Raw genomic sequence first — 22,881 nt, forward strand, 5'->3', positions numbered from 1 at the left:
TTCTGTAGGGAGAAGGGAGGTGATACTGTGCTCAGTATCCTCAGGCACTGGCAAGCACAAACAGTTCTATATAAAAGAGTTAAATATATGAAACAAGCAAAGTAAGTATTTGAGCAATTCTGACGTGCAGAGCTACAATTCCATTCAAGGAGTCCCAGTTACACCACAGATGAAGAAAGAAAAGGTAAAGTAGTTTATAAAGCTACCACAGTCTCAAAATAGTATAGCTCAAATTCCTTAAATATTTGTTTTTCCATGTTATAGGCATAGTATCTTCCTGTTAAGCCACCACTAGAATGGCTCATTTTTAAAAGAAGTTTCTCCATGTTTGGAAAACCAAAACCTTCGTTTCAACACAAGCATTTGGTTCATTGAGACATCACATGTGCAAATTAAAGAAAACTTAAGATATGGTATTTAACTGTTACACTGCAGCACTGTAAATTGGTGTTCTGTTCGTTTTCTTGAATGAAGGTTCTTCATCCTTTCAAATCAATGAACTGGGGTGAAAAAAAGAGTGTGCTGTACTGTTTCCCCTCTTATAACTCAAGCCATAATGTACATTTCATTCTACAGATGGGTTTTTAAATTGGCTAAAATGTGCTATAAGGGAAATGAACAATCTATGCCCCTGTATGTGGAGTACCACTAATACTACATTTGAGAGCTACACCAGCCTTTCACAGATGTCAGATGTGATTTACCAAAAATAACCATCTTCTAGTCAGTGTTCATGGTTCAGCCTCTCAACTGACATCCCTCCTTTCTTAAACACATTGATTTCCTTATTTTTACACTATATTTAGTAATCAGAAAAGCCAATTTAAAACTAATTTCCACAAAATCATTCAGTCTTTAAAGTATTACTCTTCAGTTCAGCACTGATCATTGTTTAGCTGATTTCCTTCTCAGAACTGTATTAAATTATTAATTCTAGACCCAACATTTGTGTTCAGTACCACATCCTGGCACAAAAACAGGCCAAGTCTAAAGCTTATACTTTATTACTGGCAAGGATATGTTCTTTTGTCACAGAACGCTGCATATTCAATATTTTAAAAGACTACCAATACACTTGAAGCATCCTGTAGGAAATACAGCTTGTGATTTATGCTACCTCATGTCAGATCAATGACAACATTAAATTATTATATAAATTTACTGAAAATATGCCAGGTAAATATGAAGCTGTTATTACATCAATATCCATAAAATACGCTCTATTTGGATTTATAGAATGCATTCAAACATTCATGGAGTATTTGCATGTTTTTAAAAAACACAACATGCTGATTCTACATTTCTAAAAAGGCACGCCCTATACATAGTTTTTGTATATTTTCTCTTGTGTATCAGCCAACTAATGCCCACTTTGTTGTAAATTATTGTAGATTTCATATATTTTGCTTTAATTGAAAGCAAAGTTACAGAAGTTTCTACAAATGACTTTCACAAATACAATGGCCATTTAAAATGGCAAAATGCCTCTGGTATAAAGCACTTTTGAACTAATATAGAAACTTACAAAAAATCTCTGGGGGGGTTCTGGGGGGCTGGAATGGGGGCGGGGCCAGGCCACGCCTTGCTGTTTGGGGAGGCATAGCCTCCCCCAGCCTTCCCTACCTGGCCCTCCATACAATTTCTGTACCCAGTGTGGCCCTAGGACCAAAAAGTTTGCCCACCCAGATCTAATGTAACCAAAAAGGTTTACTAGCAAGAAATATAAGGTGGACGAGATTACATAAGAGTGGCCATACCGAGTCAGATCAAAGGTCCATCTAGCCTAGTATCCTATCAGTGGTCAATGCCAGGTGCTGCAGAGGGAACAAACAGAACTGGTGATCATCAAGTGATCCATCCCATTGCCCATTCTTTGCATCTGGCAAACAGAGGTTAGGGACACCATTCCTGCCCATCCTGGTTAATAACCACTGATGGACCTATCCTCCGTGAATTTATCTAGTTCTTTTTTGAACCCTGTTATAGTCTTGGCCTTCACAAAATCCTATGGCAAAGAGTTCCACAGGTTGACTGTGCGTTGTGTGAAGAAATACTGTCTTTTGTTTGCTTTAAACCTGTACCTATTAACAAGGTTTTGGATAATGCCGTGACTGATCAGTGAGGTCTGTGTTCATCTTGAGACAAGTTCTCTGTATTACAATCGTGGGAGCATATTTGTATTATTTTTTAATTAATCTACAAACAGGGCTGAAGAAAATTAGGACAGCCACAGTTAAAGATTCATGTCAAGCTAGAGTAGCTGTAAATACTACTGGTTACAACCCCTCCCCACCCGCACCACAAAAAAAATTTCTACATGTGCTGAGGAAACGGGCTGTTTCCAGCATCACCTATAAACTCAAATATGGAGCTGCCCGGAGGTGTCATGAGGAAAGTTTTGCCTCAATGTTTGAAAAGGCTTAGCAGATGAACAGAACAGGGATATACAGTAGAACCTCAGAACTATGAACACCAGGGTTAAAGAAGAACCAGTCAACTACACACCTCATTTGGAACCAAAAGTATGTAATTAGGAAGCAGCAGAGACCCCCCCAAAAAAGTAAATACAGTACAGTACTGTGATAAACGTAAACTACTAAAAAAAAATAGAGAGAAAGCAGCATATTTTTTCTGCATAGTGCTGTTTCTAAGGTGCCACAAGTACTCCCTTTCTTTTTGCGAATACAGACTAACACGGCTGCTACTCTGAAACCTATATTAAGTCAATGTTCAGCTGTGAACTTTTGAAAGAACCATAAAGTTTTCTTCAGAGTTATGAACATTTCAGAGTTATGAACTACATCCATTCCCGAGGTGTTCGTAAGTCTGAGATTCTACTGTCTACTGCTTTATCTTTATCCATTCCATCTTAACTATTTTTTTAATAGTACATCCTAAGCACCAGATTTTATAGGAAGGGATAGGAAAAGCCCTCAACTACAGAGTTTTACAGCATTATCAATCTATACAGTCTTAGTGGATATCCTCAACACAGATACATTTTAAGGGGACTGAGTTTCACTACCAGCTAGTCTGGCTATCTCAGCATTTACTCCTGTCTAGTCAGCAAGTACAACCTCTGATGCAGACACAAATACACACATCCAATATGTACTATTTTGATCCTATAACAAGAGCCACTTTAGAAGTAACAAAGCAGTGAATGTACATCTAGAACAATGAAACTTTATGAAGTCTAGCACATCCTATGGTCATCAGAAGGCTCTGGCAAACCATCAAAACCAGCAGTGGACAAATCCCATCAATTAGTTGTTTACAGAAGTTTTTTAGTCCTCTTCCTTCCCTTCCCCAGTACTGATGACATCTACCCCATCATCACAATTCCTACTAAGCTGGGTGAAGAGCAGCTGGCATCCCACGCCTGAAAACAGGTATGAATTCTGGTGTTAGAGGGAAAACAGTGAATGCTTTTTTTCCCCTCCAGCTAGTAGGTGGAGTGTTGGGAGAGGGGCTTCAAATTTATCACAGCCAATAACTAGAGGCTGGTATGAAACATGAAGTCTGCAAGCAAGTTCTTTGTACAGCATCCTTACAGAAATTCTCAAATTTTAATTATGTTTTTACTTTTTAGAAAAATCCTATAGAATACAGATTTATATCCATTCCATAAAATTCTATAGGATGGTTCAAAAAGCCTAGAGAAAGAATTCCATTCTCTATGTTTTTAGAGCAATTTCTACAGAAACCTATTACTTTTAGATTTTCAGAACCCTTCTCTTAACCCTGTTGCCCCCAAGCTCCTGAGTGTCTCTCTCTCCCCACTTTTTCTTAGCAACTTTTGGCTCGTAGGTTTAGTCCTCTATTAGGTGTTCAATAAGTTTCCAAGCTCTACATGTGCATGGATGTGCAAATGTGTGAAGGTGTGAGGATGGTCAGGAGAGAATGAAGTGTTGTTAGAAATGATATTTAGAGAGATTTTGGTTAGAGAAGAAAAGACAGTATTTGAGGGGAAGGAAAAAGGAAATCTATTATACAAAAAAAAAAAAAAAAAAAGGCAGAGTTAAGCCAGAAGTGAACATACGGAGGGCCATACTGGGTCAGATCAATGGTCCATCTAACCCAGTATCCTGTCCTCTGACATTGACTAGTCCCAGATGCTTCAGAGGTAATGAACTGATCAGGGCAATCTACGTAGTGACCCTGACATGCAGTCTCAGCTTCTGGCAGCTGGAAGTTTAGGGACACCTGGAGCTATCGGTTGCTCCTCTGACCATCTTGGCCAATAGCCACTGATGGACCTAACCTCCATGAATTTATTTAATTCTTTTTTTAATCCAGTTATACTTTTGGCTTTCACAATATCCCCTGGCAAAAAGTTCAACAGGTAGACTGTACGTTGTGTGAAGCAGTCCTTCCTTATGTTTATTTTAAACTTGCTGCTTATTAATTTCATCAAGTAATCTCTAGTTTTGCATTATTTGAAGGGGCAAATAATATTTCCCTATTTACTTTCTCCATACCATTCATGGTTTTATAGATGTCTATTATATCCTCCCTTAGTCATCTCTCTTCTAAACTGAAGAACTGCAGTCTTTTTAATCTCTCCTCATGTGGAAGCTGTTCCATATCCGTATCATTTTTGTGACCTTCTCTGAAAAAACCTTGACAAGTGATTAAAAAAATCCTCTAACGGTAAGTACATATAACGAAGACAGACAGTGAGTTACATTTTTTTAAACATATTAAATAGAAAGTTGATTGACACAATGTTAAATAAATGCAGTAAACACAGCATCCAACTGTTTTACTCTTTTAGACAACAGAGGAGTGACAGCATAGGTATTTTTTTACCCTGGACAGTTGGGCTACTTGGTGCTGAACTGATTTCAAACCATGGATAAGGATACCTTCTGGGATTTTGTATTAGGGCTGGTCTACATCAGGAACTTACATCGGCATAGCTATGTCTTCAGGGATGTGAAAAATCAACCCCTTAAGAGTATGTCTCCACTGCAATTAGACACTCATGGCTGGCCAGTGCCCACAGGGCCGTTTAACTGTGGTGTAGATGTTCTACCTCCCACTTTGCAGGGTCCTAGAGCCTGGACATCTACACTGCACTTAAACAGCCCCACACCCTGAGCCCTGGGAACGCAAGTCAGCTAGCACAGGCCAGCCACGGGTGTCTAACTACAGTGTAGACATACCCGGAGATACACAGCTATGTCAAACTAACCCCCACTTTAGACAGTGCTAAGTCAATGGTGCTAAGTCCATCAACCTAGCTATTACCTACTGGGGTGATGGATTAACTACAACAATGGGGGAATCCCTCCCATCGCTGTAATGAGTGTCTAGCTGTTTCCAGAAGTGACCATTTATGATGTCAAGAAATTGCTCCTCTGAACTATGGCCCAGTGTGATATTTGATCAGCTGGTATAGTATTTCATTAGCTGAAATAATGCATTGTTACTGTTTTAGCAGATTTGACATTTGATTTCTCTCAGTATTATGCACTGACTTGAACAGAGGATTCAGGATTTACATATTTACAGATTCTACTGAATGGCCACATCAATTGAAATTGTTTATTTTGTTAGAATCTATAGTACTAAACATAAAAGCCTCTATTCCCTTATTTCTTTGACTCAGTCTGTCACTCCTGGGTTATACATTTATGATCAGTGCAAGAACCATGCACCAGTGAGTCACAGCACAACACAAACTTCAAAAACATCGTAAGTGGTCCTCTGCCCAATGTTGTCCCAGGCCTTCTGCTAAAGAGAAATCGAAGGACATTTTCCTTAAAGGAAAAAGTCTACCTCTGTTCTTGAAATATCTCATTATGGAAGAAACATATGTGGAACTGTAAGATTAAAGTGAGATAATTCTCTCAGAGTATATGTCATTAAAGGGCCATTGGCAACTTAAATTTGGAGGAAAAAAGGCTTTTTTCTTCCCTCCAGCTCGTCTTTTGGGCAGGCCTGAAAACAACATTAAATATAACGGCCCAGCCTTTCTTTCCCCTCCATCTCTGTGCACACATCTGCCTAGTGGTGGGTAACTGCAGCTGCAGGTCTTAATTGTAACACCGTCTTAAAGAGCCTGAAAAAGCCAGGCCCCTTCACCATTCAGAGGGAAACATTATACAGGAAGTGCTACCAAATGCATAAAATAAACAAATTTAAGAGCTTTTTCTTTAATCCTTGGTCAGTTAGTGACCTTAATAGCTACAAAATTGTAACCTTAATAGCTACAAAATTTTCTGACAGAAATGATATTTTTAAGGAGTTTATCTTGGGGCAAAAAAAGCTTCCAAATTCAGTATTTCAGATTTCAATTACTTGTAGTATGATTGTTTTAAATACCTGTTCTAGCAAAGTTGGCTAATTATTTGCATTTCAACAAGACTTCCTCACAGCCTTAGTCCTTCTTGAATCTGCAGTGAAGCTAGATGGCTCAATTTGTGATATCAAAATCATTTTCATAACAGACCGATATTCAACATGATTATGACTTCACTGCAGATCAGTTAAAGTGAGCTAGCTTGTGATAAAAAAGAAACTCCCACTTAAATGATACAGGCTAATTGTTTGGATTTTTTTTAATTGACTCAATCCACTGCAATAAAATATAATTCAAATCACATTTTTGTAGATGTGTAAGCTATCAAAAAAATTGGATAACAAACATATAATGAGGTAAGCATAAGACATTTAAAATAACATTTACAGTATGCAGATTAAGGGGGGTGGGGAAGAGAGAAGGAGAAAGGGGGAAAGGAGGGAGAGACATGAGGATGGGTAACTGGAAACGAACAATGAGATTATTCCAGAAGGAGATGTTCAGATAGCAGAATAAAAAATGGGGAGAGAGTTAGGGTTGGTATGTATCTGCCAATATCCTGCCTTCCAACAATGACTTGTTCATATGGCAGCATCCTCAGGATAGGAGAATGTCTTAGATTGTAAACTCTTTGGAGAGCTCAACACAAGTACTGTCAAGAATTGTGTCTCTTTGTTCTGCTGCTGTGCTTAACTTTCCTACCAGTAGTGGCAATAGACAATGAATATATTAATTAAGAAGAGGACTGCCTCAGATCCCTTTTCCCCCCAAAATGGAGTGTGGGAGTAGAACAGAGTAGCAGAAATGTCTTTCCTCTGCATCTCTTCATAGTAGGCTCTGGATGGGGATGAATTATACCTTCTCTTTTCCATCAGTTAAGTGGATAGGAGGAGAGAGTTTCAAAATCTATCAGATATCCATTAGGCAGAGGCTTATGGAAAATGTGGAGTCCCCAAATAGGATCCAGGAACACCATTCTGATAGAAAACTGAGCACCTGAGGGTGGCATAGGGGATGAGCTTCTCACTAGGGCACTGACTCTTATCTGGGGAGTGGAACTACCCCACCATCTCTTTTAATCTTCCATGCTTAATATTTATCTAAAGCACTTAATGCTGTTTTGGTGCTATATAAAAAGGGGTCCTTATCACAAAACTTACACTATAATGTACAGATGAAGAATAAGGGATGCAATGCAACAACAGCTAGTGAATAAATAATGTTGCTTAACACCCGCATAGTAAATTCCCACTTCTCCCCCCAGTCATTTGTTTTGTTTTGTTCTTTAGCAGAGAATTAGGAATATTAGGATTCTTGGAAAAAGATTTTTTTTAATTTTCAGCACCTCAGCCTGAACTTCCTGAGCTGCCAGTAGTGTTCACAGAATCACAAGCAGCCTTTAACCATACCCCAAAATCAGGGGATTGTAATAATTTGCAAGAGATGATTAAAACTGCAGCACATTTTAGAGCATGCTTCACAAACTATTAACATAACAGATGTGGGTAATGGGAAAAGAGAGTGAATCGTTTTATCCGTCACCTTCAATGTAACATCACAGAGTTCCCCAGCTTCATAGAAGTGAAGAAGAGAGCTATGAAAATCCTTCCAAGCTTCATTTGCTTCAAATACGAAGATTTCTTCGCCATCACTGTTCAGAGATCTATCCTGCTGCTGCTGTTGCTGCTGCTGCCTTTTCCCTTTTATTTGATAGTGTTTTGCTGATTCTGGGGTCATAGATTCTGAAGCCATTGGATGTTTTCTTCTTTCACAGCATGAATATTCAAACATTTCCCATAAAAAAACCAAGAAAAATCCAGCTCCATCAGAACTCAGGCCAAACGTCCAAAGTCAGGTAGAATCGCCATCTTCCTATTTGCAATGATAAAACAAAAACAGATTAGACATTTTCTTTTGATAGTCTTCTCCAAATGTACATCATGTCTAATATCCAATGTGCACTTTCAGAGTTCTTACCAGTAATTCTGTTCCTTTCAAGATACCATCACACAGGAAGCACCAGACCCACAAGTCAGAATCCTGTGCAGATAGTATCTTTAAAAAATGTAGGATTTCTTCTCTAGGGAAAATTGATTTGACTTTATTTAAACCTAGTAAGATATTTCAATCTGAAAATGTGTTTTGTATGTTTAGTCAAAATTAAGTGTAATGAAAATATCAAAGACATTCTGTATTTAACAATTTTTCATAAATAAAAAGAATTGTAATTTGAAAGTATTTTAGAAATTTGTTTGTACCTAGAAGCTGTGAAGTGGAAAATAAAAGGAAAGAAGTAATTTTTAATGCTCTTATCTAGCAACCTCAGCGTACCAAATTATTTTTCTTGATCTTTGAGGCATTAAAATGAAAATGCTGTACAAAACTTTGTTCCTGCTTCATCAAGAATGACTGCCTTTTCATTCAGACCTACACTGAAACCTTCTAAGTAGAGAGGGTGCCCAATATTGTTTATGTAGTTCTCTACAACTAAAGAAATTTTAGATGTGATGTCAATACATCTCATCCAGGATCATGAAAAAATGCTTGTTTAGAGTAGGGGGAAGGAGTGTGTTTTGAACTTCTGTGTCATTCTCAAGTATGTACATGAGGATAATAATTGACTTTTTAAAAAAATATATAACAGCAATATTAGGCGCCAACTTCAATTTGTGAATGAAAACTCAGTTAAGGGAAATGATGAGGGCTAAAATTTTCGGAAGCATCTACTTGACTTAGGTTCCTAAGTTCCATTTACGGAAGGGACGTGGGGCTGGGCTCCCAAGTCATTTAAACGTTTTGAAAATTCTGTCCAAAAATCAAAGTTCTTGTCATGTCTGCTATGAAACATTAAAGCCTGGTCTACACTAGGAAATTAGGTTGGTATAACTACATTGCTCAGGGGCGTGAAAAATCCACCATGTTAAACCGACCTAAACCCCAGTGTAGACTGCACTAGGTTGACAGGAGAATTTTCCCATCAGCCGCCTCTCAGGGAAGTTGATTATCTGTGCCAATGGGAGAACCACTCCCAATGGGGTAGCGTCTTCATTGAAGCCCTACAGCGGCACTGCTGCAGCACTTGTGTGTAAATAAGCCCCTTAAGATTTTAGCTCAAGTTAATATACCTTTTCCCCCCACAGGCTTACAGGGCTGCAGAGAAAGGGGAGAAGAAAGGTATCTGTCACAGCTTTGTTTAAAAAAAGGAGAAGGGATATTATCGTTGGAGTGAAGTCCCTCATTACCAGCTGCCACTGTACCTCAGAGCTAACTTAGAAAACACATTAATAGGCTCTAGCAAGATGATCCAGGTTTATACATAAATGCTGTTCCCTTTGAAGTTGGGGCTTGTCTGGGCTTGCTGGGAGGGTGGAGGGGGGTGGAATTTAATCCAGTTTTTTGCTGCATGTCAGGTAATGCACAGTATGCAGCACAGTAACAACATTCACACAGGATATTTAGGATATCAGTAATTTTTCTCTTCTACTTATAGCATTCTGAAAGATCAAGAATTTAGATGTACAGAGTGTAATATTTGTGAAGAAATGACTTAATGGAATGGGAACTTCCTTAGAGCATTTTGCAGTGGTTTGCCCTTTTTTACTGCAGAGTTGCTTAAGCATCCAAATATTGTATAGGAACTGCACGCTCCTGTGTATAACAGTATTGATGCCTTCCTTTGAGTTTTCTTTTTATAAAATTTGTGGGAGTACACAGAATTTATTAAACAATGTGACAGTTGAATTGTTAATGTTAGGCTACTACTGTCTACAATCACTGGGAGTCAAAGATCCTCAAAATTAAAAGAAATAAGGAAGTAGTATTTTTAAGTAACAGTTAAAAAGGGAGTAACCATACAGGAAGACAAATATAAAATTGTTTCTGTAGCCATCAGTAATAAGGCTATCCAGTGTGTATTTCAGTGGTACTGAAAGCACTTTTCACTTCTATGCTGAATCTTGCTATTACAATGTTCCTCTCTGATAGCTACGTTTACTCTCTTAATTCTTGGAGCAATTTAAAACTTGATGGAATACGGGAAACAAGTTGGCAAACATCCCTAATTTCTAGTGTATACAGTACAAATATCCAACAAATAGGAAAGGGCACAACATGCTTTATACCAGGAATAACAAGAAAACTTTCAATATGTTAATATCTTAATTTCTAAATATGAGGACAAAATAGCTGGAACATGGAATCATAATCTTGCCACTAGTGGAAGCAATCTGACCCACAGATCTAGAGAGACAGAAAAATTAATAGGACAGTAAACTTGTCAATCTGACTGAAATTTTTACCTACTTTTTTCCCTCCAATTACAGTAATTTTAAATATATACCAGTAAGTAAAATATTCTACTTTGTGCATTTGAAACAATTGTGTCTAGTCAGTTTAAAAAACTAAATAAATCAGAATAAAATAAATTACACCTATAGGTACCCACCCAGTGCTCTAGGCACCTTCCCAATTTCCACTGCATAGGTAGTTTCCCATGTTTGTGTGGGTCTGGCACAGCAACAGGGAAGCTATGAGAGGGATAAATCTGTAAAGCCATATATGGCAGGGCAACTTGGGTATCTAAAATAACTGAAGCTTTTTAACAATTGACTAGATTTAATCTAGCTGGTATTCTTTTGAGACAGACAAGAATAAAGGTTATTTTCAACTGAAATGTGAAAGGAGATTGGCATGAGCTACAGTCTGATATATCCTTGTTTAGAACAGAGGAGAAGACTCTTCCACCAACATTGGCAAGACTACAAGTAGGCAGTACTATACTTCCACTAGGTGGAAAATAGATAACGTTCAGGAGGTCAGCTGGCGTCAGCCAATGGAACAACATGAAAGCATTAAAAAAGTGTAGAATGAATTTGAAATGGATTGTAAGTTGACTGGTGAGGTAGTAAAGTTGCTTCATGATAGGGCAATACGTGGTTATGTTTTGAACCATGGAAGGCTTCAGGCAGCAGCATTCTACATATGCTGGAATTTTGAGCGTTTGGACTTAGGGAGGTTATTTGAAAGGATACACTGCAATAACCAAAAGGACCAAAACATGGATGAGAATTCAGCATAGATTAAACTGAGGCAATAGCACCTGGGCATACATAGACAATATTGCAGAAGTGGTGACAGGCAGATCTGTAGACACAAGTAGTAGGATGAGTGTTCATGGTTTAAGATGATACCAAGAAGGTTAGAGAGTTGTTACGGGAAACAGTATTTAGTTCACCCAGACATGTATGTAATGTTAGTGTTATTTTGATGTAATACAAATAGATTCTAACAGGATTCTTCTAGCAATACTCAAATTAATTCTATAGCAATAAAGTTTAGATATATTGATAAACTGTGTCTACAAAACACTTTATCGTGACATAAAAATAGATGTACTATGTTAAATTAAGTCATCTCCTTGCTTGAACAAAGTAGGTTTTGACCCTGCTACTAATGAGAACTGTTTTGGGGAGGAAAACAAAAAAAGTCAAGTCAGTGACTTAGTCAAGTCTTTCCTATTGATGCAAATCTGTGATTTACATCTTCTTGTTTTAAATCATTCCACCCTGCCTGAAGCACCATTTATAACCCTGATTTGATCTAAGCTAGTATTGGTGCATACTATTTACATAAACAGCTAGTCTTACAACCTAAGATGACTATTTACAAAACTACCTACTCACATTTCAGAATGTCTGACTTGCTCTAAGTTAACTGTGACATCACAGATACTATGTGATTCCCCTATGGTTAACCTAATAGATGGAGAACCAATAAGTAATGTTTGTTAAAATGGTACAATTTTGCTAAGTTTTTTTTAATATATTAAATCTTTTGAACAATTAGAGGCAGTTGGCATGGTCAGTTAATGTTTGGAACTACAATGTTCACCAAGCTTCTTTTTGGTATTCCAGCTACATCGTACATGTCAACTTAAACAGAAGTCGCTAAGCCTAAAGAGGGAAGAACTTGGCTATGTCAGCCTTTTTTGTCATCTGCCTGGCTCCAACTCAAAAATCCAGGCTGGACTCATGCTCCAGGGTTTTCCAAAATCTTTTCAAAAGCTGAAACAAATTTTGTCCATGACAGCCTAAGGGACAACTATCCACCCTACATGCAGCATTATTCCACTAGGAACTTCCTCTCTTTTCAGTCTCCATCTGAAACAATAACGTCCATTTTTGGAACTACAAGGATTAGCTCTGTCTTGTCCACAAGCAAGGCTGAAACCCATGCACCAATAAAGCCCACATTACAGCACCGAATTCTGCAGCAAGTAAAATTCTGCAGCTGTTTCAGGTAAACTGAAGTTGAGGTTCTTATGGAAAATGGAAGTTTTTACTGAATTAAATAAACTGAATAGTATTAAATATATACTGATAGAATTTGCATTAAAAAAAAATCAGCGTGTTATGATACACCCCAAATTACGATTGCCTACATAGCACAGATAGTCTTTGTGACGGGGAATATCAGAAACTCTGAGGCCCCCTGCTGGAGGCCTTGTGGCCCTGCCACACCCTGCCCCACAAAAGGGCAGTGAAGAGGGTACTCCAAGCTGCCTAGAGTGGTTGTGTGGGACACAACCAATCAGGGCCCAGCAGGTCAGTATAAGAAGAGCTGCAGGGCTTAAGTTCCAGTTCCTTGCTAGAGCTGGAGGAGCATGGATGGTGTGTGGCTGGCTAAGGGAGCTGCAGGACCTCAGACGAGGTAGTACTGCCAGAAACTGGGGAGAGTGAGGAGGAGCCCTGAGCTGGTTGTGGGGACTCCATCAGGACAAGGCTCTGAGGTAAGTGTGAAGACAGCCCTGGACCCTGGGGAAGTAGCCCAGGGAATTAGAGCAGCAGTGCGACTTAGATAAAGGGACACAGCAGAAAGCTATTATCTACGGGGTCCCTGCACTGGGACCCAGAGTAGTGAGCGGGCCGGGGTCCCCCCAACCCCCACTCCCATCAGCCTCTGGGGGAAGTGGCCTGGACATTGAGGCACCTCAGAGGGGGGCACTAAACTACAGCAACCGAGCTGGAGAGCTCTGGCCAGAAAGGCCCTAAGAGGGCAAAGACTTTGTCACCAGGGAGGAAACCCTGGGAACTCTATCCCAGAGCAAGGACAACTTGTGGGAGATGTTACGGAGAGAGACCCCTGTTGGACCTATACCCTAAAAGGGGTTTTGCTTTGCTTTCATCACATAGATGGACTGCATGTGACTCAGCCAGAGGGCTCAGTCACCAAAGACACACCACAGGGAGAGTGAGTGAGTACAGGCACATGCACTCAGCCAAGGGGAGCGCTCGCGAGAGGTGAGTGCGCCCGTTACAGTCTTACTGCGTTTTAGTTGTCACAGGAAAGCTGAAAAATTTGGAATCTTGATAGGGAGCACCTGACAGTTCTGGCACTTCTGAAATGGCTGAGGCTTTTGCAAATAAGTGATGTGTCCTAGAATTTCTCCTCTTTGTGGTGCAGTAGAAGTTGTAATATAGGGAGTTATCAGTTGGTACTCTTGAAAATGGTCTTGCTAGTTCTGTTTCTGAATGTATTTAGTTCTTGAAAAAAAATGCTTACTGTCAGTTCAGAAGCATTTCAGTTTGGACGCAGAGTATCAATGAACACAAGACTGCTGTTGAAAAAGTAAATAAGGAAATGTTATTTACTCCTTTTCATAACACAAGAACTAGGGGTCACCAAATGAAATTAATAGGTAGCAGGTTTAAAATAAACAAAAGGAAGTATTTCTTCACATTGCACAGTCAACCTGTGGAACTCTTTGCCAGAGGATGTTGTGAAGGCCGAGACTATAACAGGGTTCAAAAAAGAACTAGATAACTTAATGGAGGATAGGTCAAGGGATTCTGTCAAGGCTTCACTGTGGATATCAGAAACTGATCTAATAGCATGAGTTAACTATAGAGTGACTTGTTTCCCTACAGCTTCTCCTTTTCCCTGAGTGAAATAATTCAGTCAAATGTAACAAAGTCAACTATCTTCTAGTTACAGAAGCCCTGGTTTTGTACCTGCTATGTAGAATTTCTTTAAAAAGAAAAAAATTATCTACTGGGGTAAATTACAAGCTAAAACCACAACACACACACTTTTCTTTATTAAGTTACCATTAAAAGAGATCTAGGTACTGTACACGTGTATGTGTCTTTTGCTAATTAGAGACTATCAAGTTTCTTCTGTTCTGAGAAACAACACTGGCTTCAATTGTATTTTCTATTCTAAATGTCTGAGGGAATCTCCCACAAGCAGACAGTTTTGGAAGTTTCTAAAGGAGAAGAAACTTAAAGTGCAACTGTTATATTTTAAAAAAAAAAGTGCCAATAGAGAGATGCTGGACCACTAAAACAATGAAATTAGCAAAACTAAACAAGAGGAAAAGAAATCTAAAGTGCTACATGTGCCAGGGGAAAAAAGAATTATGATTTGGTGTGTTAGAAATATGTAGTTAGATTGTAATGCATAAGGCACAGAGGAACAGAATTAAGGTTCCAGGTGAAACCTTAACCTAGTATTTTCTGACTTTAAGGGTTTGACTGCAAACTCTAAGTGTTCATTTTATAGATATTGGATACTGAATGGAATGGAATTGAATTTTAACAAAATTCTAGTCACAAAATATTTGGCATTGAAGACATAATGGGCTTGCCTATTTTAATCAGTATAATTTTCTAAACTGCAAAATGATTCTATGCTTCTTAATTTTGAAGTTAGAAGTAGAATTATGTCTACAAATTAATTATATTATAATAAATTGTATATAGTCTTCGCAGACAAGATTCGTCTCTGGTGTATAGTGTCTCAGGCACAGATTAGATTTTTTTTTAAAGTTATTCACGTTTATTAATATATTGGTTTCCACATTTCATTTACTAAGTGGGTCAGCTCAAGTGTTTAGGTTGGCAGATGGAATGTGCTGTGCATTATATACTACATGCAAAATGACACATAAGAGGAGATGCAAAGTGTTTTACAGATAAAGTCAAAACCAACTCAATCATCTTTAAAAGTGGTCAAGTCAACATAATACACACCAAGTATTCCAGTATGTGCACCACCTCGCTACAGCACAACTATTGAGGACCTGTCTGCTCATGAGACATTCAAAATCCTCACAGAAGAGAGAGCCATTTTAACAGTACAGAAATAGCAATGAACTTTCAGATCTCCGTCATTAAAAGTTTTCTAACCCTATCTCAATATATTCATAACATTAGACTGGGTGGAAAAATCAAATAAAAAACAAACTGACAAAGACAAGTAAAGAAAGTTACCCCATCCCCACCAATATACTTATCGAGAAGAAATTTTGTCTTATTTCCTTGTGACATCAGGCTTATAAATACATTCAGGATAATGGCCAGATCTCCTCAGGTGCACCACCTTGCCCCTCCTCCAAACTCACCTCTGTACAGTCTTAGAACAACTATCCTACATTTAGAATTGCACCAATTCAGAGAATAAAGATACCTCAAAGTCAGTATTCAGCAGGTACTGAACTAGCCATTCTAGTCAAACCACTTCACATTTAATTAAACAGGAACACTTAATAAGCTTTAAATTAATCAGCCTGACAAAAAATTATGCTCAGGAAAGGTAGGAACACACACCCGGGACAGTTTCGTAGTGTAAATATTAACAGCGCTAACTAATTATAAACAATTCAACTATTGTCCCTTGATCTAGCAAGAAAACTTAAAATAAAAGGAGACATGGCTTGGATTGTATGCTGAACCAAAGGATGGACAGAGACTGGTATTGGATCTATGCTACAAAGTTAGGTCAACATAAGGCATAAGACCTAATTATGTCAGTGTACACACTACAGCCTTGCTTCTCTCCTCCCACCCCCCGGATGTAAGTGCCCTACTATACTGACATAACTCAACTTCCACAAGAGGCGTAGGGCTTATATCTGTGTAGATAGGGTGAAGTAGTGTCCCTGTAGACCCTGTGGGTTACAAACATGGGCTGAAAGAAACTGAGTACACAGGCTGTTGTTTGGGGGGGAGGGATAGCTCAGTGGTTTGAGCACTGGCCTGTTAAACCCAGGGTTGTGAGTTCAATCCTTGAGGGGGCCATTTAGGGATTTGGGGCAAAAATTGGGAATTGGTCCTGCTTTGAGCAGGGGGTTGGACTAGATGACCTCCTGAGGTCCCTTCCAACCCTGATATTCTATGATTCTAGCTAATGTCAAGGTTCCAGCATGGAGCCATGAAATTGACAAGAAAACTGCTCACAGCTCCTGCTGTTGCTCTGGGGAGGGTGCAGAGGCTCCAGCTGGAGCCCAGCTGTCACTGGGGCTCCTGGTCCCCAGCTGGGCTGCTGCCTGGGCTCCCGGAGGGGAATTGCGCAGAGCTGAGAGCATGGGCTCTCAACCTTTTTATACTGCCCCTCTTAAGTTGGTGGAAGCACTCCTGGTGAGGACACGCACCAATGACAGAAGGAGGTCAGCATGGACATGAACTACTGCAGTAATTATTGTGGTGACTCTAAGTCAACATAACACAGGTCGATTTTAGTTTGTACTGTAGATATGCCCTGAGAAAATTAAGGAAGAGGAGGGGAATGCAGCTCTCTAGTCCAGACTGCAACCAAGAAGCAGCCTTGGCATCGGCTGCAGAAGCAGCTGTTCACTATTCATCCTCTGATTACAGCTAGGTCAGGAAGCAGAAGTATACCTTATACAAAAATAAGTTAATGTAAACCTCAAAACTCTTCTTTACTAAATCAGATTAACAGTTAACCGATTTACACAAGCCCCACGCAAAACTGCTTAGGATTACCATGCTAATTGGGAGTGTGAAGGGGGACAGAGCAAGTGACAGAGTATTTATACGTAAAGAAAACATGAAATGTATATTTTAATTATTTTTTGCTTGATACTGGGCTTGAAATAAGTGAATTAATCCTGAGAAAAGAAGTGTCATTCTACCAGCCCCAGAAGCATTTAATTTTGTGGCTGGATTTATACAAAGAAACCCATACAGTTAAACAAAAATAATTCAGCGTCTCACTGAATTAATCAACTAAATCTTTTAACAATAAATATACAGAAGAGAAGCACTTTACTTTCTTGCACAGTACAGATTAAGACTCCTCAACATGAAAACAAGCTAGGATTCAATCAATACAAAGGAAGCTGTGTTTATAACAATTCGTGAAATACTGTTTTGTGCCTTATGGTTAATGAGACAATGTAAAAGAAAAAGGTCTCCATATATTTGGCACAACCCAAGGACATTTAATCTCTTTATACAATGAAACCCAGATGACTGCTGCAGACAAACACCTTCTCTCAGGCCATTGCACACACAAATATCTTGGTTCTTGGACAACTGCTGGCAGAAAAAGCAAGAACGGAAGAAAGAAAAACTGGACATCTGTGGTGAAAAGCATGATCAGACAGACTTGTTTTTCCACAAGGAATTTTTACAATCCTATGCCACAACTGTGAAGGCACAAAAAGGAACCTGCTTCTTTAGCCTGGCCTAGGAGCTACAAAGACATACCTGCAAAACTCTTTCAGCCATAAAACCTCTTCATAAACACAGACAACTTCCACCCAACCTCAGAATCTTTCTTGCTGTGAGGAATTACTTCTATCCTCTATTTGCTAGGGCTTTGGAGAAGAACTGAGGGTATGATTGTGATAGAGTATTTCATTAGCTAAGAAGTCGGTAAGAATCCACAGTGCACTGGTATTCACCTAAGCTTCTGGGTAGCTAATTCTGTTTGGATTTTTATTATACATAATCGGAGCCCCTACAGCTGTGGACATGTCTTTCATATCTATAGATTGAAATAAATCATGTACTTCAAAGATCACAAATATTGAGGACAGTCTCATGGACACCAGGAAAGTCAAACTGAGCACAGATTCAGAAAATCCCACCTTCCAAAAATCCAAGCCATTCACAAAATAGCAATCCAAGGACAAACAGCAATTGGGGCTGCTGCCAGCATCTGCTTTCCTGTCTGGTAAAGGTTCAGATAATCTAAGGTCCCTACAAAAGGGGGAGGAGAGCTGACAATGCCTTCTTTCAGGGAATCCTGCCTCCCACCCTATAGCTAGGGCCCTACCAGATTCACGGTCCATTTTGGTCAATTTCATGGTCATAGGATTTTTAAAATCTTAAATTTCATGATTTCAGCTATTTAAATCTGAAACTTCACAGTGTTTTAATTACAGGTTTCAGAGTAACAGCCGTGTTAGTCTGTATTCGCAAAAAGAAAAGGAGTACTTGTGGCACCTTAGAGACTAACCAATTTATTTGAGCATAAGCTTTCGTGAGCTGTAGCTCACTTCATCGGATGCATACTGTGTTGTAATTGCAGGGATCCTGATCTAATAAGGAGTTGAGAGGCGGGGGGTGGGGTGGAGTTCGTAAGGTTATTGTAGGGGTATTTGGCTAAGCAACAGAGGCAGCCATAAGCTGGGAAGTGAACGGTCACATCCTCACATTCCAAACTAGTCACATTGAAATAAGGTGCTATTGGGCTGTTAGGAATACAATCCTGTCCTGATAGTGCCTGTCACCTCCAGAGAAAGGGAAGTGCCTGGAAAATATAAAAGGAAACTTAGTTTGATAGCATCCTGTCTGGCAAGAACTCACTTATCAATAGCTGGGATGTGAAATCCTCACTTCTGTATTATTTTGTCATTATAGTTCCCACTTTGCTATTGTTTGTCTGTATAATCTCTGTCTGGTTCTGTGATTGTTTCTGTCTGCTGTATAATTAATTTTGCTGGGTGTAAACTAATTAAGGTGGTGGGATATAATTGGTTACATAATCATGTTACAATGTTAGGATTGGTTAGTTCAATTTCAGGAAAATGATTGGTTAAGGTATAGCTAAGCAGAACTCAAGTTTTACTATATAGTCTGCAGTCAATCAGGAAGTAGGAGGTTGGGCATGCAGGTGGGGGAAATGGGAACAGGGAATGGGGCTGGGGAAATTGGAATCATGTTTGGCTAAGGGCAGGAATGGGAACAGGGACACAGGTGTAAGGCTCTGTGGTGTCAGAGCTGGGAAGGAGGATACTAAGGAAGGAAACTGGAATCATGCTTGCTGGAAGTTCACCCCAATAAACATCGAATTGTTTGCACCTTTGGACTTCGGGTATTGTTGCTCTCTGTTCATGTGAGAAGGACCAGGGAAGTGAGTGGGTGAAGGAATAAGCCCCCTAACAGGAGGCGGGGGGGGGGAGGGGTTCGTAAGGTTATTGTAGGGGGGGTTGTGGTATTGCCACCCTTACTTCTGCAGTGCCTTGAGAGATGGGCGGCCGGAGAGTGGAGCCTGTTGGCCAGCCACCCTTACTTCTGCACTGCTGCAGGCGGGGTGCTGCCTTCAGAGCTGGACGCCTGGCCAACAGCCCCCACTCTCCTGTGTTGCCTTCAGAACTGGACAGCCGAAGTAAGGGTGGCAATACCACAACCCCCCCTACAGTAACTTTGTGACCCCACCCTGCAACTCCCTTTTGGGGCAGGACTCCCAATTTGAGAAACGCTGGTCTCCCACATGAAATCTGTATAGTATAGAGTAAAAGCACACAAAAGACCAGATTTCACAGTCCATGATATATTTTTCACGGCTGTGAATTTGGTAGGGCCCTACCTATGGCACACACAAACACATTCACAATAGCTGGACCATTAATAAAGAAACTGTCACTTGACAACGGTGAGCATCCAGTATTAAACTTCCCTTCACACACCAGCTAATTGAGAAAACAAAAACTGATTCACCAATGCCTCCTGGATCTCTCTGTCAAGGCATGGTGCAGAAGGAGCACTCTTTGCTCTATCCAACAACCTCTTCCAGTCCACTGTCAAGATAAGGCCATCCATTCTCATCCTCTTGGACCTCTCTGCATTTGATACCAACAATCATCAAATTATCTTGCCTCTCAAAGAGGTTGCAGTGGTGAATGGAAATAATCTAAAACAACTTAAGTTCTTCCTCTCAGACTGAATCCACAGACTCATGTTTGAACCTTTTTGGATTCTGGAAGAAGATGAACAATCATGTTTTCTACCATATTCAAACACCTACATAAAGTCAATAAGGGAGGTAGTGAGATAACATAGAATGAAGTGTTCCATTCAACTCCAGACCTATTTCTTGCTGTGAAGAATTATTACAAATAACCCTCAAATTAGTTGGGCTTTTGGGGGGAGCTGAGATTTTTGATGTGATGGGGTATTTTGTAGTGATTTGAATGACTGGCTGGATACATTAGTTTTGGAACGTAGGGATTCTGTTATGCTTCTGAGTGATTAGACCTGTTCTAAATCTTCAGTGAGCTAGAAAACTGCACACCATCCTGTTAGATTTAGACATGATGATCCATGCAATCATGACTAATGCTCAGTTACTACAATTCAGATCTAAGAATGCAACATACCTCCAAGAAAGCTTTTGCCAATACAGAATGCTGACTAATACAAATCACTATAGGTACGTCACCTCTATGCTGCATGCTCTGCACTGTCTCCACGTTAAATCCAGAATCCAATTAGAACTTTGTCTTCGTATTCCAAGACCATCATGCAATTGGCCCTAGCTACATGAGACTGTGTCTCTCTTCATAACCATGACCTGTCACAACTGCTATACTGTATTAAAAACCGTTGACCAGGACAGCAGTAGACAGTGTTCACAGGAACCAGACCGGGACTGTGGAATTCAATACTCAAACATATAAAAATGACTACTAACTTCAGCATGTAGAAAGAAAAGTTTGTACTATTTCTGATTTAGCTTTTCCTCGCTAAATTACACACATACTCACCCCCATATATACAATATACCCCCCACACCCACCAAGTAAAATGCTTCTACAACTTATTGTTTATTCCCACAAGTGAGAGAGGAAAGGAGACCATTTTTTGTTTAATACTTGAGACCCTAATTGGATTGTAAACTCTTCAAGGCAGACTGTGTGTGCCTTTACCGTACTTAAAAAAATTGTACCCTGGATCTTGGTTGGGTGCTAGCAGGGGTAATACAGTATTTAGCCCTGTAACCAAGAGGCAGCAGCAATTTGAGGCCAGCAGTACAGCTCTAATTAGAGCATTCATAACATGTTACATTACTGGAGTATTTGCATTATCGCTAGATGCTTTCGAGGAAGAGGAAGTTTCATGTTTATGAAAAATGAGTTGACTAGTTCAATACTTTGCACATTCAAATTGAGTGATAAGTGAAAAATGTGACGTCTTGTAAAGTGCCCAATGTTGTTATGCATGAAAATAACGTGTGTACCCCCTTGCTGCCAAAATGTGGGGGTCTGCCATGTCACAAAGGTGCTAGGTCACGGTACGCAAATGCATAACCTGCAGCCGCATAAGGAAATAATAATTTTACAAAGATGCATCCCCCCAGCCACCTATCTCCTGCCCTCCGCCTCGCTCCCCAGCCACCCGCCTCTCCCAGCCGGCCTCCCCGCAGGTTCCTCCCTAACCTCCCCCGCCCCCACCTTGTCCCCTCGGCAGACGACCCCCCCCCTCAAAAAAACACCCCGCCCCCGTATCCCGCCGCTCGCGAGCCCAGGGGCGCACCTACATGGGGCGTTTGCGCCCGGCCGTTACCTCTCGCGCGCTGCGCTGCGCTACCCGCCGCCGCCCTCTCAGCCCAGAGCCGGCAGCCACGGACTCACGCGCCCCACCACCCTAGAAGGAGGGGCGGGGGGGGGGGGAGGGCAAGATTGTGCGCGCGCATCCCAGCTCCGGGACGTGCGGCGGGGTGCGGGAAGCTCTCTGGCGCGTACAGGACCGTGAGCGGGGTGGCTGCTACGCATGTGCAGTTCCTCCCAGGCGCCAGGATGGTTGAGGGGGGGCCGCAAAACGCACGCGGCAGGGACTCCTGCACATGCGCCGACCCGCCGTCATGGCGGGGGCGGGGGAAAATTTGCTTTTTGCGGGGCCCCCGGGAAACGTCGGGGTAGGGCTCCTCCTGACCGCTGACGGGGGTCCGGCGACGGGGGGGGCGGGCAGGGGTTTTCCGTCTCTTCAAAGGTCCTCACGGGCCAGCTCGGCGAAGCGCTGTTCTTCTGCCTGCCCTCACCTGCACAGCCTTTCCCCCTTTGCGTCAGCGGGCCGCAGGACTCTCCCAGGAGCAGGATAAAAGCCGTTTCCTCCCTTGGCTCAGGAATTCACAAGCACTCCTCCTAGAGACAGACTAGAAGACAAACAGCCTCTCTCCCTCTTCCGGGAGTTCGTAGCCTTTCTCCTGGCTCTGGGTTGCCATTCCGACCAGCGACAGGCCTCAACCAGTTTCTTTCCAGCTGGTCCCTATTTCACACTCAGCCCCTTTCCCTTGGAGAAAGATTTCCTCCTCCTCCACACAAATAGATTTCCTCCTCCTCCTCCTCCTCCTCGCATCTCCCCATCCTGAAGGAGAAGGAAGGGGCAGCGTGTATATTGCCCTCCTTCTGAGGGCTTGTTCTGGTTGATTGAGGAAGAGGGAAGCCTTGCCCTATCCTACACCACAGGGTTCCTGGTCCTGAACCCTTAAAAAGACAGTGGGCTGAGTTTTACCCGCCAACCACTAATTCCCTGGGGCTACTTCCACTC

The 22,881-nt window shown here is 40.9% G+C and overlaps 1 protein-coding gene across 6 annotated transcripts in view; it reads right to left on the bottom strand.

Moving 5' to 3' along the window:
- KLHL8 (kelch like family member 8) overlaps positions 1-22,554 on the bottom strand; it is a 44,458-nt gene extending 21,904 nt beyond the window's left edge. Inside the window, exons 1-3 of one of the 6 annotated variants that reach the window (XM_073340623.2) lie at positions 21,898-22,118; positions 13,868-13,922; positions 7,850-8,179 (exon numbers count right to left, since the gene is read on the bottom strand). In XM_073340623.2, the coding sequence (XP_073196724.1) occupies positions 7,850-8,098 (249 nt within the window). In that variant the 5' untranslated portion in view covers positions 8,099-8,179; positions 13,868-13,922; positions 21,898-22,118. Of the gene's footprint in view, positions 1-7,849; positions 8,180-13,867; positions 13,923-21,867; positions 22,119-22,372 lie in introns of those variants that run through there. The other 5 variants (XM_073340624.2, XM_073340620.2, XM_073340621.2 and 2 more) reach the window with 5 other exon arrangements.
- Positions 22,555-22,881: the final 327 nt, after the last annotated feature.

Source organism: Lepidochelys kempii, chromosome 4 (genome assembly GCF_965140285.1).
Source record: "Lepidochelys kempii isolate rLepKem1 chromosome 4, rLepKem1.hap1, whole genome shotgun sequence".
Lineage (NCBI taxonomy): Eukaryota > Metazoa > Chordata > Testudines > Cheloniidae > Lepidochelys > Lepidochelys kempii.